This window comes from Pseudopipra pipra, chromosome 6 (genome assembly GCF_036250125.1).
Source record: "Pseudopipra pipra isolate bDixPip1 chromosome 6, bDixPip1.hap1, whole genome shotgun sequence".
NCBI lineage: Eukaryota > Metazoa > Chordata > Aves > Passeriformes > Pipridae > Pseudopipra > Pseudopipra pipra.
The window spans coordinates 2,456,161-2,474,273 of NC_087554.1; the positions used below are offsets into that span (position 1 = coordinate 2,456,161).

At 40.3% G+C, this 18,113-nt stretch overlaps 1 protein-coding gene and 1 long non-coding RNA gene across 7 annotated transcripts; one reads left to right on the top strand and one right to left on the bottom strand.

The window, feature by feature from the left end:
* Nucleotides 1-8,843: 8,843 nt before the first annotated feature.
* Nucleotides 8,844-10,589, bottom strand: LOC135415369 (uncharacterized). The gene is made up of 2 exons (XR_010431110.1): nucleotides 10,546-10,589; nucleotides 8,844-9,621 (listed from the first exon to the last, which is right to left on the bottom strand). It is a non-coding gene; the product is annotated as an uncharacterized LOC135415369 (long non-coding RNA).
* On the top strand, nucleotides 9,568-17,552 carry ARL14EP (ADP ribosylation factor like GTPase 14 effector protein). 6 transcript variants are annotated; one of them, XM_064656985.1, is made up of 5 exons: nucleotides 10,149-10,251; nucleotides 10,405-10,531; nucleotides 13,540-14,028; nucleotides 14,946-15,076; nucleotides 16,005-17,552. In XM_064656985.1, exons 3-5 carry the CDS (start codon nucleotides 13,606-13,608, stop codon nucleotides 16,231-16,233), a joined length of 783 nt encoding a protein of 260 aa, XP_064513055.1. In that variant the 5' UTR covers nucleotides 10,149-10,251; nucleotides 10,405-10,531; nucleotides 13,540-13,605; the 3' UTR covers nucleotides 16,234-17,552. The 6 variants fall into 6 exon arrangements, 3 of the variants coding, with proteins under 3 accessions (XP_064513054.1, XP_064513055.1, XP_064513056.1); XR_010431107.1 differs by lacking the exons at nucleotides 14,946-15,076; nucleotides 16,005-17,552 and adding an exon at nucleotides 10,653-10,864 and having other exon boundaries at nucleotides 9,568-10,251; nucleotides 13,540-13,606; XR_010431108.1 differs by lacking the exons at nucleotides 14,946-15,076; nucleotides 16,005-17,552 and adding an exon at nucleotides 10,653-10,864 and having other exon boundaries at nucleotides 9,568-10,251; nucleotides 10,408-10,531; nucleotides 13,540-13,606.
* The last annotated feature ends 561 nt before the right edge of the window (nucleotides 17,553-18,113 follow it).

The window sequence follows — 18,113 nt, forward strand, 5'->3', positions numbered from 1 at the left end:
ATTCCCAAACACAAAATCTTTCTTTTACTTTTTTATATGCTTGCCATCATTTTCTGATGCTTTCTGCTATTACAAAACAAACAAACAAACAAAAAACTACCAGTGCTAGGGCACAAAACCACGCCGAACACAAACTGTTGAATACAAGTCTGACCTATTCCAGAATATCCATCCTGATCCAAGCACTGTACACAGTGACCATATTTCACTTCACAAAATTAGCTCCCCCCTCCTTCAGCAAAGAATGTACCACTGTGTAGAGCACAAGTTACCTCATGGGAACAAACCCAGAACAAAGCAGATGCTTCTGTGCACTTTGCTGCATTAGACCACTCCAAAGAGTTCATGGCTCCTGAAAGAAAAAGCACTTACATTCAGAGACATCTGATAAATATACAAAAACATTAATTTATGAGAAGATATTCTCCTGAGACAGAAAACTCTGGCTCTTTTTTCATGTCCCTTACTTGAGAAGCCACTAATCTTAGGATCAGCCTGCACACTAAGGTTTTTCAGTTGTCTGCATTTTGTAAAGATTCAGATTAAAATCCAGGTTTCAAACATCTCTCCAGTCAGACCAATATGTAACAATATTGCAACATTTCCAGCTGAGAAATTCTAAGGGGCTACAAGATATTAACAATATGAAGTAGCCCTCTCAGGGAGAAATTTTCTCAGCCTGTGTCACTCGGAATCTATTTGCTGACTTGTTTTCTGGACAGGTTTCCTAATACCTTGACACACAGAAATTGTAGCCCATAAAAACTGTACTTGTACATATGACATGCACATTCACTTACAATTAGACACCTATGCAAAGTGAAAGAATTTTGATATGCAAAGGGCTGTTTCAAGGACTTTCTAATATTTAAAAATCCATTGGAAAGTTAGTGCATGTTTATCATTTAGAGTAAGAGTCATAGAGACTTCTAAAATTCTTCCACTCATTATAGAGCAGTACCACAAAGAGGCTGGATGAACATAATGTGCATAAGCTTCAAAATAAAGGAAAAGAAAAACAATATAACCCACTGTAAACATTGAGATTACAGAAAAGAAAAGGAAATTACACAAAGGGAAAACAACATATTGGTCACAGTCCATTAAAGTGAATAATTAAGGAAGTGTTCCAGTGGTATGCTCATAGACTTAAAATGTTTGTCTCCTGTAGCTGGAGTGTAATAAAAACAGGAAAACAAAGCAAAACAAAACATGTTCAGAAAGGAGAATATTCATTTCAAATACCTGAAAAACCAGTGACACTACACAATTATGAATATTTTTTAACTAAAACTGATGTATGTAACTCAGTCATGCCCTGCTCTTCAGAGATTTCAGAGAAACAAACACCCTGGACCAAAAGCCTATGACAAAAAATTCTGAAGTATAATTTGAGAGTAAATATTCACCAAAGATCTGATTCTATGGTGGCATTTTGACAGCGTGTCAGTTCTGCCCAAATAGCAAAGATGTGATAAAGTAACAAGTAAAAAAATTAGCAAAAGATTTACCTCATCAGAACTAGTTAAAATGCCATAGTTGAGAAAGGAAAATAAGTCAGATTTCAACTGTGTAAGAGAAAAAGGCACTTTCTCCTTTGAAAATAAAAACTGGGAAAGTACCAGGAGATGTGTTCCAAGCAATTAGCAGTTGTCTTACAATTGGAAACCTGAAACGATGTACAGATGATCAGACGCCGGCTGGACAAGCAGATAAAGGGAATCTTTGTTCCTGCTGAAGAATGAGAATCTGGAGTCTTGATACAGTGGTATCACTCCCAAAATCAGAACTGTTCTTTGCACTTCATAATTGCATGGAGAAAATGCCAGAACCAGAATGAACCACATGACATCCTGAAACCATAACTTCTTTAGGATTTCCGTCACCACTGAGTACATTTTTATCAACTATGAAAAAACATGTGACACTTCCCAACATAACCAGATTTGGAGGAGGCTGGATGGCTCAGTAACTACAAAAACATCTCAGTGAATTGCAAAAAAAGTCCCTATCATCAAAAAGATTAAATATCTTGCTGCTGATCACAAATAAGACTATAAATGTACATTCTATCCTTAGCCACACAGCAACATTGATGATCCTGCATAAGCAGAGCATCAATATAGTGCCCTGACAACAAAAAACTGGTACTAACAATCAAAGTATGAATAAATAAGGAGGAACAAAGCAATTCAATTGCCTGAGTGACACAGAGCTGATCCAAAGTAAGAAATAGAAGCAAGAAGTCCTAAATGATTTGCTAACTATCAAAGTTCAGGAAAACTGTGGACTTGCCAAACATAAATTGATTTAAATGCTGAATAATTTATTCTTCCACAGTAAGTGTGGTTATAGATCACAGTAAATTCACATTATTGACACAAGAAACAAAACCTTTGAACAACAAAGATTTCTTGGAAAATAAGGAATGCTTGTATCAGAAAAAGTATTGGGGAAAAGCAGAACTTTGTCAGAATCAAACCAGATTTATGTGCTGCAACTGCCTCAGAGACAGATATGAGAAAACCATTACAGATAAAATGATAGCACACCACTGTTGTGAAGCTGGTATTCAACTTACCCAGGGAAAAACTTAAAGGAGCATTTGAAGTTGGCAATGAAAAGAGAAGAATATTAAGACATGAATAACTAATCACAGCTCATAGTATGAGCTGCCTTAACAAGTTATTTGAAGATATTCTAGAAGAAGGTCTTCAGATATAGTTCAAAAAAGACCCTGGAACCTCAGAGCAGCTCACTACTGAGCCTACACCGTGGCCTAAAGCAGACTCCGACTTATTCCAGGAACCAGGGATTAGACACACACATGGAGCCTTCCCTCAGCACTTTGTGGGCACTTGGTGACACACTTAGAGGCCCTAATGACCAGGACATTTCCCTGTTGGCACTAGAGTGACCCTAAAAAACCCAGAGAAACAAGCAGTATCAATGCCACTCCCTCCACAAAGAAACTTTAACTGCAATGTTGCATGGCATCACCATCTTTCTTGTTCTTTAGCTTTCAATAAAGGCATAAGATGAAAATTTCTAATTTGAAAAATCAAAGCTTATAATTGCTGTCAAAACTAAGAAACCTTTTCTAGGTTTTCTTTAGAAGAGTTACACTTTTCAGTTTGGTAACAGCTTTGTTTCGTCAGCTGCTGGTATTAACTCATATTCATTACCTCTGGAAGCTGAGATGTACTCTTATGTTGCTTGGATTCAATAAAAGCTATAAAGAAAACTGTAACTGTAAATTATAAACTACTGTACAGCTCTCTTGACAAACTGTAGACTGACTCATAAATTGGTTTGTTCCAGCATAAGTACTAGCATTGTTTTGGCTTTGACACTGAAATACATCAACAAAGTGATCTTAGGCTGAGCATGTTAAAAACCACTGTGTTTAGACTCTATTTGCAGTGCTTGCTGGTACCTGCTAACAGACCTATCAGCTGCAGAAAAATGGACCATTTTCTCTCCAAATACATAATGAGGCATGAAATCCAGAGGGCAAACTGTGTGGTTTTAGGTCAGCAATTTGTCACAGGGCTATAAAACTGATGGACAATGTAACAGTCTCCCACGCCAAAAGAAAAAAAAAATCACTCTCTAATGTAAAAATAGAAAAGATATAAATAAATTTGATTTCAGTAAAGGTTTCATGGGATAACTGTCTTATTTCTACAAGGATTTCAAGGAACCATGGTAATTCCCATAGCTACAGCTGACAGAAAAGTCTGATGCACAGTGAGTCATGGAGCAGAACGCTGCAGAACTGAAGAATTACCCCCTACGAAATTTGTGCAGTCCCCAACCCCTGCGACAGAGGAGGACTGAAAAAAACCTAAGCCCACAGACACATTTCTTGTTCGGTTTATGCATACACCCAGCTGCTGTGACCATTTTCATACCAAGACTTTATGTTTGATAAGAAGCTGTGCAACACATGTGATAAGCAAATATAAGAGTCAGTTGCTGACATTCCTTGTCACAAGCATTTCAGGACTCGCTGTTCCACAAGTGTAAGCGAGGAAATGTGGTAGAACTGATGTGTTAGGAACAGAAAGCTCAGCAAGCAAAGATACTCTTGCAGCAGGGCCTCACTAAAGCAGCAAGCTATACTAAAATGTGTTTCCCATGTGAATGATACCAGTACAACTGCACCAATAAAACCTTGCACAGCTGCCCTCAAGGCCATAAGTCTGTGCTGAGACCTGCGAGGTGCTACTCTTGCTTTTCTACTGATCTGCTTGAGGATTTCAGCAAGCCACTCCTCTCAGTGATATTGTTTAGGACTTTCTCAACAAGATTACAAACTGATGACTGTTAAGATAGACATGATTTGCCCTGGAAAAATGTCCTTTTAAAATATGGTATGTATCACCTACCCACAGTAGCTGATACCGACATATACTTTCGTGCCAGTATAACCATGTCAACAGAATAAATTTTTTGCTTGAATAAAAACATCACAGAAAATTTCTCCCATTACAGACAGTGTCATACACGAGAGTTTCCACAATATGGTTAATAATCACTGCTATCTATTTGTGCTGGATAGGTTTTCCAAAACTAGGACTTAACTAGATTGCTTTTCACTAGCTGGTGGCTGCTGTAGAACCAACACTTCTAGACCTAAATGCTGTTCATTTCTTCTCCTCAGATTTGGTGTTCTGTTAAAGGCAGCCTTGCAGAATAACCATGAATCAAGCCCTACTATTCAATAGGCAAAAATCATGGGAGGCTTCCTAGAATGATGGATGACCCATAAACCCACACCCACATTCCAACACAATGCCTACTCACAGGCACGTATCCATTATTCAAGCCCTTTGCTTCCTTGGACTTGAGGGTGCATTGGGAAGAAGTAACAGATAAATAGACAAATCATTCAGCCTACACCAGCAAACAGCAGTTTCCCCTATTTGATTCACCAACTGTCAGATTAACAACCTTCATTTTCCCTCAAGCCAGGCATGGAGAGGACATTTTTCTTCAGAAAGGGCAAATCCTAAATTCCTTGAACACCCTAACCTGTTACCAGTGAGTAGGCATTAGCTGTCTTAGGTCTGTGCAAGTATTAGCTGCTCTGTAAGAATAGAAAGAGGCTGAATGAGATTGCTTTTAGGAACAGCAGAAACTAATGTCCCTGCTTTTTGAATCAGAAATAAATTCAACACCTTTACAGATGGGTAAAGAAAACTCCCAAACCATCTGAGACACAAATGTTAGAATAAAATGCTGTCTGCTGGGACTTCCTAATGAGATACAAACCTGGCAGAGAGTGCCTGCACCAATTCCAAAGGGCAGCAGACATCCATGTTTCTGAGCACGTTCTCTTCAGGCCCAAAGCAAAGAGCACAGTGCAGCAACAGGGTGATGCCACATCATCTGTGAAGCTGCTCAAACAAGAGGGGCAGACTGGAAGCAGCAGCCAAAATCCTCCTCAACACAAAAAAAAAGGGAAGATCTCACTGAGCAGACAGACAGAATGTTCCAGGCAATAAATTTATAAAGACTACCAAGGAATCAGCTGGGAAAGGGCAGAAGATTCCCAAAGAGGCATTCCAAAGTCAGATGCCAGTAAAGTAGATGATTCTCATCGTGACACAGCAAGAACCAAATTACTGAAGAGGATTTTATTTTTTTTCCTACCTGACAGAATTTCTATTGTTTCTATTACTCAAAAACTGCAGCATGATATGAATCCAAATATTCAACAGTGTGTGACAAAGTTTAAATGCAAATTTTTAAAATAATCAAGTCTTTATAACATTGCCAAATTAGAATAAAAACAAACAACAACCCAGCCAGAAAGTAATTTAAGCCAGTATTTTCATACTCTTATACCCATATCTTACAAAAAAAAAAACAACTTATCAGCATGCTACAAAATTTCCCAAGGTACTTTTTAACATTTTTTTTTCCATTAGTTTTATGATGATATCTAGACTTTTGACAACTTAAAAATTTGGTGTGAAATAAACAGTCCTGTTTGTACCAAGACATTAGTTCCTGACTTTCAGATAAAATGCAGCACTTGGCATCACATTTTCTACAAGGAAAAGCTCATGTAGGGTACTTATTTACAACGTTGTGTTTTAGTGAATGTCTTTTTGCTTGTGCTTGAGTTTGTGTGGGCAAAAGCATGAAATCAGCACTTACCCATATCTGTAATAAAATGTATTGATTTAGGTGTCATTCAAATGAGCCTGTAGGTCTTTGTGAAGGGTAAAGACAAGACAACAAATGGCAAGACAAAAGAAAAGACCAGTTGGACAACGTAAATTTAATGGCAATAAAATAAATTCTCTAAGGTCCTTTTCTTTCACTCTTCTACAGGCTTATGTTTTTGTTCCACAAGCAATATTTAAACAGGCTAATATTTGCTCTCAGAGTGTATGTTCAGTCACAAAAGAAAGAAGTCCTCTGAGCTGGTGATTCCCACAGCATAAGGGAATATACAGGCTATAAGAGTGGTAGCTTCCAAACACATCTTAGCATTTCAACCAAAATTGTCACCTATTTCTCTCATCAAATCTTTATATCTTATTAAAAAGAGCCTAGTAACTCAAAATAATCCTTTCTAGTGATACAGTCCCCTTTCTGCCTTGAGCCTCCCTATTTCTTATGCCTGAACTGCTCCTTACACAGAATTTTGCCCCTTCACAATGAATTTACTGGGATATTCCATGGAAGGTTTTCTTTTTTCCATTTAGGTGAAATGGTCCATACCAAAACTGTCAAACTTTTTCTGCCTCCTTTCCCTGCTACAATCATTCTCTATATCTCTGACTTTATGTTTTTGAAAGAGTACACCAAAATATTTTAAAAGAAAATAGTAAAAAAAACTCAAAGCAGACAACATCTCTGCCTATTTAGTGTTCCAGCACGTTTGTTAGGAGCTAGACACAGAGAGATGTTTGCCTAAAAACTTTAAAGAAAAGAAATAGGATTTCTAGAATATAAACTACATTAGACGCTGTTTTCCTTGTCAAATATGCCAAAAATACACATTTTATTTCCATTTAACACTTAAGTTTAGAAGAGACACTTCATGAGATAGTGATTCTGTAGTAGTGGAGTATCTTAATCTGCTTCACTTTAATAAAAAAAAAAACAATTTAACAGCATCCTCAAACTTGCTTTGATTGAAGAAATTAAATCAAGTCGCTGACCCTTCCCAGCATTTTGCTGGTTTCTAGACCAGTCTACCTGGATATTATGTAGATAAACTGATTTTTGGAAGTTTTCTATGGATAAGGTGCAAGGTCTTAAAACTATGGTGTTCACATGACAGGCAAAGTTATGAAAAACTTAAATTCCCAAGCTTCTGGCAGAAAAAAACTATCAAAATACTTATACGTGCTTTCTCATGTAGTCCTCTCCTGTAAAACTTTTTGCTTGATTATCTTGGAAATTTGAGCTGAGCTCCCTGGAATTTATGATGTATTGAATGCAGTTCCAATATCATCTTTTTTCTGAGTCTATCTCAATGTTTTTTGCAGATCAGAAACAAATCTGTCACTGCTTCAAACTCTGGAAATCAGGGCAACAGGAAGACACAGCAATTTTGAAGTGATGATCTATGTCACTACTGCTTTATACAGTTTTTACACACGAGTGAACTGAGGCACACACTGAGTACTGAAACTTAGTGAGCACAACAAATTTTGGTACAGAGAGTATGACTTCAGCTACTTTTCAACACAAAATCCATTAAAAATTACCTTGACATACATATTCCTCTGTAGCACAAGCTTTGACAGATTCCAGATGCCCTTATGAATGAAAATGGCATATGGAGTCAACCTGCATTGGCAGAGAAATAAATTTAAATTGCTGTCCAGTATTACCAGAATATATGAGAATATTTTTACCACATCTAGTATAGCTCATGATCCTGTTACCTTTCATCTGTCATATCTAAAATCCTTTTACTCTAAACCCCAAAGTTCTCCCTCATTAGGCACCATTCCATTTACATAGATAAAAGCTAACTGATCAACCAAAACCTGTCTAAATCCATGGATGGCAGACTTGTTACAAGTTAATTCCCAGATAACCTGAACCCTGAACCTAGCCCTATACAATCAGCCTCACAGATTGGCACTAACTCTGAAAAAGTGAATACACACACCTCACTGCTCTTCCTATATTTATTTAGTACAAATTGATGTCACAACCTGTATCTCGAGTATCTCCTCTCATGAATTATTCCCCTTCATTAACTCCACACATTTCATCCTGAGCAACACCAGTCAGAAGAAGCAGCCTTATTGAAACCCTCTTGAATGATAGCTCCTCACAGTCTCTTTGTCATCACTGAGCCAACGTATGACCTAAGCAATAAACATGGAATTTATAATGGTTTTCTTTAATGGTCAGATGGAGAAACAGAAAATGGCACAGCCTACTTACTGTTACTGTCACATTGCCATTAAAGCTTTATATTCCTGTGCTTTAGCCTTCTGGGTATCTCCTGAAGCAAGTATAAAATCATTTCTCACCTCCACAGGCCTTTAAGACAATGATGCCACCAATTCTTCAACTACTGCTTGAGAAGTCCATTGTTCTGAAGACATTCATGGGATCATCAAGGCTGGAAAACACCTTCAAGACCATCCAGCCCAACCATCAGCCCAGCACCACCACCACTGTATTCCCCAAACTACATCACCTGGTGCCACATCCAGGCACCTGCTCAACACACTATAGAACTAAAAAAAAAACCAAACAAACTCTCAAACAAACAAACAGAAAGAGTAACAGACTTTTGAGTGACAATTCTAGTGACCAAAAGACTGTGTTGGGTTTTTCCCGTTAAATGAAACAGCAGATTTGTGAGAATTTTGTTTTATTTAAAACAAATAACAGCTTCAGCAGTGCTGATTTTGGGGCCGGAAGGGGGGAGCGTGTGTGAAATACTGTCTGTGGGACCTGGGGATATGAGAGATAAAATACAATTTTTATATACATAGGTGCATCGTGAAGTTGCAAGATATCCAAGTTCCAAACGGAACTGGGTGTCAGGGTCTTTTTCGTCTGGATAAGAGAAATATAAAAGTTCTTAAAAATTAAAATCATTCAAGGCCATGTGGAAGTTTTGTACACAGGGGTTTCTTCTCTCTCTTTGGGCTAAGAACAAAGGAAGATCCATTGTTTTTGACAGAGGACACCTTGCAGCCAATCAGAAGAAAGGGAATGTCCCTTTTCAGAGAAAAGAAACCTTTTTAGGCAAAAATGAATATATTAAACTTGTCTGAATAAGGGTGGAACTATAAAATGTGTGGTATTTAAATCCAAAGGGTCTTTCTCCCCGAAAAACTTGGTGTGAGACTAGACCCAGTACGCTGAATAAATTCTTTAGTTTCATGACTTTATGCCGTCTTTCTAAATTTAAAAGAGGAATTTTTCCCACAGGGAGGACACTGGTCATTCCCGAGGAAGGCATGGAGATCACTGCTGGAGAGGGCACAGGTCATTCCCGGGGAAGGCAGAGGCCACTCTCGGGGATGGCAGAGGTCATTGCCGGGGAGGGCACGGGTCGTTCCCGGCGAAGGCATGGAGATCAGTGCTGGGGAAGGCACAGGTCATTCCCGGGGAAGGCAGAGGTCACTGCGGGGGAAGGCAGAGATCGCTCCCGGGGAGGGCACGGGTCATTCCCGGGGAAGACAGAGGTCAGTCCCGGGGAAGGCAGAAGTCAGTCCCGGGGAAGACAGAGCTCATTCCCGAGGAGGGCACGGGTCATTCCCGGGGAAGACAGAGGTCACTCCCGGGGAAGGCAGAGGTCACTCCGGGGAAGGCAGAGGTCACTCCGGGGGAAGGCAGAGGTCACTCCCGGGGAAGGCAGAGCTCATTCCCGAGGAGGGCACGCGTCATTCCCGGGGAGGGCACGGGTCATTCCCGGGGAAGGCAGAGCTCATTCCCGAGGAGGGCACGCGTCATTCCCGAGGAGGGTACGGGTCATTCCCGGGGAAGGCAGAGCTCATTCCCGAGGAGGGCACGCGTCATTCCCGGGGAGGGTACGGGTCATTCCCGGGGAAGGCAGAGCTCATTCCCGAGGAGGGAACGCATCATTCCCACTCCACCGCCCTCACTCCCGCCTCTCCTCCGCCCCGCCAGGGGCCGCTGCCGCCGCCGCCCGGAAGCGCCGCCATGCTGAGGGAGGGCGGTTCATGGTCGCCGCCAGCGGGGCACGGAGCCCGGGGACGGGGAGCGGGACGGCGGGACCGGACCCACGGACAGGTACCGGGGCCGCCCGGGGGGAGCAGCGGGAGGGCCGGGCCGGGGCGGTGCCGTGCGAGGCCCCGCGGGGCGGCCGGGCCCCGCTTTCCCTGGGGCTGCTCGTACCGCCCGCGTAACCCCCCTTTTCTCCCCATCCCGCGTTTCCGCCGGCAGCAGGAACCCGGGAGGCCCGTGCTGGATCCCTGCCGAGCACGGGCGCTCCGCTCTGCCGGCCCGCCCCGAGCCCTCTGCCCCGGGCGGCCGCGGTCGGTGCCGTGAGCGCCCATTATCGACTGCACAGGTGCGAACGCAAACCTTCGTCTTAGCAGTGTGGGGCGGGGTTTTTCTGTTTATTTGTTTTGGTTTGTTTGGTTGGTTTGTTTGGTTTGTTTTGCTTTAAGCTCCTTCCTGTTTCCACCAAGGAACGGCAGCTGCGTGCCCCTCCCAAGGGCGGGGAAATGCGGTGAGGCTTCCACCAGGAATTCCTGCGGGTGAAGTGGATGAGAGACGTAGCTTTACATCCCCCAGCACGGTGTCATTGGAGCAAAGCGATGGGCCCGGTGTGCCCTCCCTCAGTTCAGTACAGGGCTTGTCACGCAGTGCAGTCAGCTGTCACAGCAGGTACCTGCCCAGGGTAGCATTGCAATAGCTATTTTTGGGGGGGATTAGCACCTGAGGTACGTTTGGTGCATACCCTGTAGGTTTGATAGCTGGTCTTTTATAAAAAGATTTAAAAAAAAAAAAATCATACCAAGTCAGTGCTGCAGTAAAAGTGTATAAATAGGCAAGGGCACTGGAACTTTTATGTAGTAAAACTTAGTCAGTGCTCAGCAGACACTGAAAATAAGAATTTTTCTAATTTGATTGACATCTACTCTTTACTTCTTATTTGTATTAGTCAGTGCACATCTGAAAAGCTTGAAACTTCAGGAGTTAGCTCAGCATACAGAAATTGGAGTGAAGAAATGCTCAGATAGCCTGGTAATTTAGGACTGAATTAGTTCTAGCTCTGAAAATAAAAGATTTAGGTTTTGACCTGAGAAATTAGTGTTAGGTATTAGAATACTTAAGTCTTTGTATTTTCAGATCACTTGCAAAAAAACCAGAACTAAGTTTTCATTGCTTTCAGAATGAAACACTCCCTTTTCTGCAGACACTCACAGGTTTATAACAATGTGCCTCTACACTTGGAGCTCCTTGTGCCTCTATTATCATTGCTTTAATTTAAATGTGAAAGGTGGAGCATTCTTAACAATGGGCTGAGAAAACTTATTTAAAAATAATTGCTTGGTTATACTCAGTTCTGTCTCAAATTAGATATAAAATTACACTTCAAGACAAGTTTACTAGCCTGAGTAGAACCCAGCATATAATTTATATTTGCATCAGCTAAATCAGTAGACAATACCACGTCCTATACAAGACTTTTAAATTACTGCCCATGCCGTTTAATGTATGGAAATGTGTTGTGTGATTTCTTCAGACATACACATCTGTTTGAAAAAAACTGAAGTATTAAAATCCAAAGTGGATTTCTGCTCCGAAAACCAGTGGCTTCTCAGATTAATTTTAAAAATCCTATGAACTTACTGTTCTCTTTCAAACTCTTGCGCTGCTGTGTTCATGTTTCTGTATATTGGCTAAACTTACACATTTCATGTCATTAGATTGTGCCTGATGCAATTTGCTTTCATTTTATTGAAAGTAGCATCCCAGGACTCTTGTCCATTAGACAACTGGCTGATACTTTGATTGATTAAAAGGCCATATTACCCTGTTCAGTGGTTAGAACAAATGTGTGTGTTGTGGTTTAACCCCAGCTGGCAACTAAACACCACACTCCCCCACAGTAGGGGGAGGATCAGAAGGGTAAAAGTGAGAAAGTTGTGGGTTGACATAAAAACAGCTCAATAATTAAAAGAAATTTTTTTTTTAAATGTTTTAAGGGAAATAAAAGGAAAACCAAAAGAGAGCAGAAAGTAAAACCCGAGAAAAACCAAGCAATGCAAGTGGAAACAATTGCTCACCTCCAGTTGAGCAATGCTCAGCCATTCCCAGAGCAGTGACCCCTCCCCACCAACCTCCACTTCACTGCAGAGCACAAGGCCATGTGGTCTGGAACGTCACTTGGAATCAGCTCTCCTGGTTCTGGTCCCTCCCAACTTCTTGTGCCCCCTGCCAGCCCCTCACTAGTGGGGTGGGAGGCAGAAAAGGCGGTGACACTGTAAGCACTGCTCAGCATTAGCTAAAATATCACCAGGTTATCAGCACTGTTGTGGTCACAAATCCAAAACACAGCCCCATACCATATACTGTGAAGAGTTACACTGTATCCCAGACAAACCCAGTACATTGCTTTTTTGTTTGTCTGTTTTTTCCCTTTTGCAGAGTAGTGTGTGGGTGAACATGAACATCCCAGTTAGGCTGAACTCATTGTATTTAGGGTTCCTGGAGGATTTGGGAGCACATGATTCCTTTCTTTTGGTAGAAATTTGTTCTTTATGTTGCAGTAGAAAAGAATGTAAGGTGGGCTCAGGCTCTTATGTGTTAGGGCTGGTATTGGATTAGCAACAGACTTTGGCCTGGGTGTGAGACCAGTCTGCAACAGCTCACTTCGTTTTTTGTGCCTGAATTAGTGTTTAAATAACTGCCCAGTATTTACATCAGACACACACAGCACGCAGCTGCAGGGAGCTGCACACAATGGCCACGAAAACTGCACACATCTAGAACCACCAATCTTTGTGCACACCCCAGATTGGTTCTTGAGGAGGCTCAGGTTGATTCAGTGTGTTGACTTGCACCTGGTACGCAGGGGAGGAACACGCAGGAGAGCGCTGCCAGGTGGGAATTGCTGACTGACATCAGCCAGCCCGTGCAGCCTACCTTCAGCAGCCTTTTTTCCCCCCTTAGAAACTACCTGGAAACAGGGTAGGTGAGCTGTTTAGCCATCAGCAGTCTTTTCCTGTGGGCACTCTGAACAACTGGTCTAGACTAGCAGGGATTGTCCCAAGAGAGGGGGCCCTGACCAGAGCAGGCTGCTCATACCTTGCTCCCAAATTGTTTTTGTGAAAGTAATGCCGCTAAACATTTTCAATAGATGCTTATTTTAGCTGGGAAAAAGTGCCTCTAAAAGGAAGATGAGATGCATGCTTTAATTCCAGAATGAATTTAATGTCTTTTTAAGCTTATCTAGACTAGGAGGCTATAATTTCTTTACATGTTTGTTAAATTACTTAAACCCTATATGTCAAGCTTATGGATAAAAGTTTGCAGTGCAAATCTAATTGATTTTAATTCTTCCTCTAGGGTGATCTTCATAGAAACTCCTAAAGAACTCAAAATAAGTGCAATAAGTTGTTCTGATAAAGTAAAATGGATCCTTGTTCAGTTGGAGTTCAGCTTCAAGCTACCAATGAGTGCCATAAGACCTATTACACCCGTCACACTGGCTTCAAGACTAAACAAGATGTATCCTCATCTGACCTGCTGTTGCTTCAGCTCAGGACTGGAATAACCCTTTCAGAGAACAACACGATCTGCTTCCACCATGCGAAAATTTACATTGAGAGATTCGAAGACTTACAGAAATCATGTTGTGACCCCTTCAACATACACAGAAAACTGTCCAAGAAAAACTTACGAGCCATCGATATGGATGATGCAGCTTTTCTCAGCGCCAAGTTTGGGAGGCAGTTTGTACCTGGTTGGAAGTTGTGTCCCAAATGTATGCAGATAATAAATGGAAGTGTGGATGTTGAACCCGAAGAGCGACAAAGAAGAAAACTTGATCCAGACGTATGTATATGGATCAGTTTTCCCATCCCCCCCCTAAGTCCTGCAAGCTGTTGGAATTGGGCTTTGTACAACTACTACATAAAAAATTAATTTTTTTATGATAGAAATAAGAAAGGATTTAGTCTTTTAGATATGGGGGAGTTTACTGTATTTAAACCTTTATTTGGAGGACCTTAATAGTCCTCTTCTCTAATTAAATATTATGGCCTTTAAAAATCTGAAAAATTTTGTCTGCTAGGGTGACTTACAACTCATAAGTTCATGTAAATACCAGACTGCTTCTGGTATTTTAAGCTGTTCTTCAAGTCTTGCAAACAACAAACTGAACACTGCAAAAGTTGTTTCTAGGGATGTCTCTTCAGTTTAAAAAAAAAAAAAAAAAAAAAAAAAAGGGCAATTTTTTCTAGCAGTTCATTACCAAATGAACCTGCATTGAGGTGAATTAAGTGTACTCTGGTTGTGGTGTCTGGGCTGTGAAGGCCACGGTGTTTGGTCAGGGGCAGTAATGAACTGGTGTGGGAGGATAGTGCTGAGCTCAGAATACAGCTGGTGCATTGCTGTACACAGATCATCAGTAGCAGGGGCAACCAAACCAAAGAGCTCCTCCACACATGCCCTGAGCAGAGCAGAACTGCACTGTAGGAACTATTGCACACCTGTATTTTTCAGTTACATGTCAGTATGATTAGGAGGCTGATATGAGTGAAATTTGAAAGCATTGATTAGAACTGCTACTACAAAGCTTGTATTGCTGAGTTCTGAGACTGGTATAGTTCTCTAGCATAAATATTTTAAGACTTAAGAGTCCTAGGTCAAGAATTCACCTGGGTTATTACAATATCATGGCTTGACTGGACATTTTCTTAAGAATGTAGATTTGTATTTATAATTAAAGGCCATTTTCTGTCTTTCCTCAGGGACGTACAGCCAAGGCTTTAAAGTCTCTGCAGTTTGCTAATCCAGGGCGACAGACTGAGTTCACTCCTGAGACCAGTAAGAGGGAAAAAAGAAGGCTGCAATCAAAAATAGCAGCATTTAATTCAGACAGGTAATCTGTTTGCTGTATTTACATTATCTTTCATTTCAGAATAAAGTATCCTCTATGGTCAGTGTCTCTGTAGCATTCAACATTATCTTTGTGGGTCTTTGTGTGTTTATGGGTTGCTAAAGCTCACTCTCATTCTTGAGATAAACAAACCAGAAGATAAAAGGTTGGCATACAAGCAATATTTAAGGCAATTAGAATATAAACAAGTGTTTGTGAGGCATGACAGTACTACACAGATCATAGATGTAGCTATTAATTTATGCATAAGCTAAAATTCTGATGATAGGCTAAATTTGAATATGTTAGACTACACTTAAAATATTGGAGTTATCTTTCAGTAAGCTCAGTAACTACACTTGGTAAACAGAAGTGTGCAGGTTAGGACCTTGCCTTCCTTTTAAAGACCAAAGTTAGCATCCATGTTGGACAGTACTAGATTAAGTTATAACCTTCTAATGTGATTGATTTAAAAAAAAAAAAAAATCACATTTTTCTAAAGAGGAAAGTTCAACTTTGTTATCTTCCACTAAAACTTTGGACCAGTCTTGTACTAATAGAAGAATGGTAGAAGTTTCAGCTTTAAATAGTCGTACAATATTTGTTAAAGCACGCAGTAATTATCACATTAATGCCTTGCCCCTGTTCTCCACCCAAGTTTAGACTCACAAGACAGACACTGGATGTGCCACTCGCCAACTGCACATCGTTTTCCTCTCCATTTGTTGCTTCTGCTTAGTTTGGGCACACAGTGGGAGTACAATTAGGGCTGAGAAATGTTGTCAAATACAGTAGGGTAGGTACGTCTTTTAAATTAACAGTGCTGAAACGGACACCTGAAGAAAGCAAACTCCCCTCCACAAATTTAGCAGCTTGGCCTCAAAATAAGTGAATTTTGACATGGAAATAACTGTTGTTTTTCGTTATCCAGGCAAGTTATACCAGCCAAGAGCAAAGTCTATGACAGCCAGGGGCTGCTGCTTTACAGTGGGATGGACCTCTGTGACTGCCTGGACGAAGATTGCCTGGGATGTTTCTATACTTGTCCCAAGTGCGGCTCCAACAAGTGCGGGGCGGAATGTCGCTGTGACCGCAAGTGGCTCTACGAGCAAATCGAGATAGAAGGAGGGGAAATAATCAGAAATAAGCATGTTGGTTAGTGCATGTGTGCATTATTTAATCCTGAGTATGTATTCCATGCTTTGGTTAAACACGGCACATTCATCATTTAGTAATTTAATGAAAGCCATTGGAATTTGTGACAATCCGCAAGATTAATGTACTCACTTTCACAATCATTTTCCATATGATTATGGAGATAATTGTGCTGCTCTCTCTTCACACTTCATTCTGCATTGCATTCAGGCTTTTTAGTCATCCAGGTAGGATTCTACTGAACAATCACTCTATTTAAACACAAGGTGCTAAATCTTAGTGATCTATCCTGAGCCACTCACTGTTGTTTCATGAAAGTACCATCTCCACGTATCCCTCATTTTTTCCTTCTCCAGATCAGGATCTCATGGGTTTTATCTGTTTTATGTGAAGTACTGAAATTTCTCAATTACTTTACATGCAGTATTAATAAAGCTCTCTCCAGTATTAATAGTGAATGCTGCATCTTTACTATAGAGTATCTGATTAATCTGATTAATCCAATCCTGTCCACTTGGAAAGGATTCAAAAGCATTTAAGTGTTCAGATCTCATGCAGGCTACTGGGATTTGAGATCAAGTTGTCCTTATTAATTCAAGCCTCACTGTTAAAATACTGAAATTAAACTGCCAAGGCATTGTAAAATATATTAAAGTATTAATTATGGCACAAAAGTTATTATTTTGTTGGTTTCTGTATAACACAGTGAAAATAATTTTGCTCTGTTTGTTATCATTCTGTAATTGGACTGAACTAATAGTCCAACAGCCCTCTACCCTTTTTTTTCCTCTTTTTGCTTGTTTTTAAGGTGAAGGTTTATATGCAGCTGAAATAAATTTGAGTTTCTGTTCCCACACCAAGGATATCTAGACTGTTACAAAAAAACCCACAGTGGAATTGAAATTATCTTTAGTTGATACATTATCTGTCCTCAGAGTATTAACCTCTTATGATATAACAAGGTTTATGGAAAAGAGATTTTACAAGTGAAATCTTAGTAATATTGTTATTCATGCTATTTTTGTTGCATTTTGAATGAATTTCCTATTTCTGTGCTAGACTTGGAAGATCTGCATGTTTTATTTGTCACATTTATTCAAGAATACTGTTAACTGTTGATTTCTAAAGACTTACTTGGTGAAGTTGTATAATCTTTCTATTTCTTCAGCATATTTTCTTCTCTGGTAAGTGTCATGAACATTGCATCACCAAAATCCAAAGTTGCTTTGAGTTGTACTGACATCTGCTGGTCCTAGCAGAGTATAAGCACCAACTTATACTCCATTTTTATTAAATCTGTTATAAAAATAAACAGACTTCCTTTCTGTTTGGTCTGAGTATTGGCTGTTATTCCAATGGATGTCTCCTTGGCCTTGTATTCCAGCCACATTTATCACAAGAAACATGATGGGAGTTTTAGGGAGGGTCACACACTACACTTTTCTAGATGGCAGCACCACAGCTGAGTAATAGCCATGGCTTCCCTTACATGCCAGTGGCATTTAATACATTTTACTTTGTTGAGTACAGAGCATGGTTATCCTGACACAGCAATTCATCTTGTGCACTTGACCCGTGTTTGGAACTGCTTCATCTCTCAAGCAACTTTTTGAAATAGGTGAAAGTATAAATAAATAACCTCCCTGAATGTGGGAGGGTAAAAACTGGTCCAGTCTTGTCACTTATGTGTATTTATTATTATTTTTAATTAGACCAGAGTCAGCAGCACTCATTCTTAATGAACTTAACAGCTTTCCAAGTATGTGATGAATGTAACTTAACACTTAAAGTCCACATCTAGATTTTGGATTCAGGAATTACCAGTAACTTAAGTTGCCTAGAGCATTAGGGGAAGTTTAGGTTGGATATTAGAAAAGGGTTCTTC

Bases quoted from the DNA above. Each gene is read 5' to 3' on its own strand.
- ARL14EP (XM_064656984.1), top strand. From the start codon at position 13,606: ATGGATCCTTGTTCAGTTGGAGTTCAGCTTCAAGCTACCAATGAGTGC. The intron at 14,029-14,945 runs GTATGTATATGG...GTCTTTCCTCAG, and splicing joins GAAGAAAACTTGATCCAGAC to GGACGTACAGCCAAGGCTTT. The intron at 15,077-16,004 runs GTAATCTGTTTG...TTCGTTATCCAG, and splicing joins GCAGCATTTAATTCAGACAG to GCAAGTTATACCAGCCAAGA.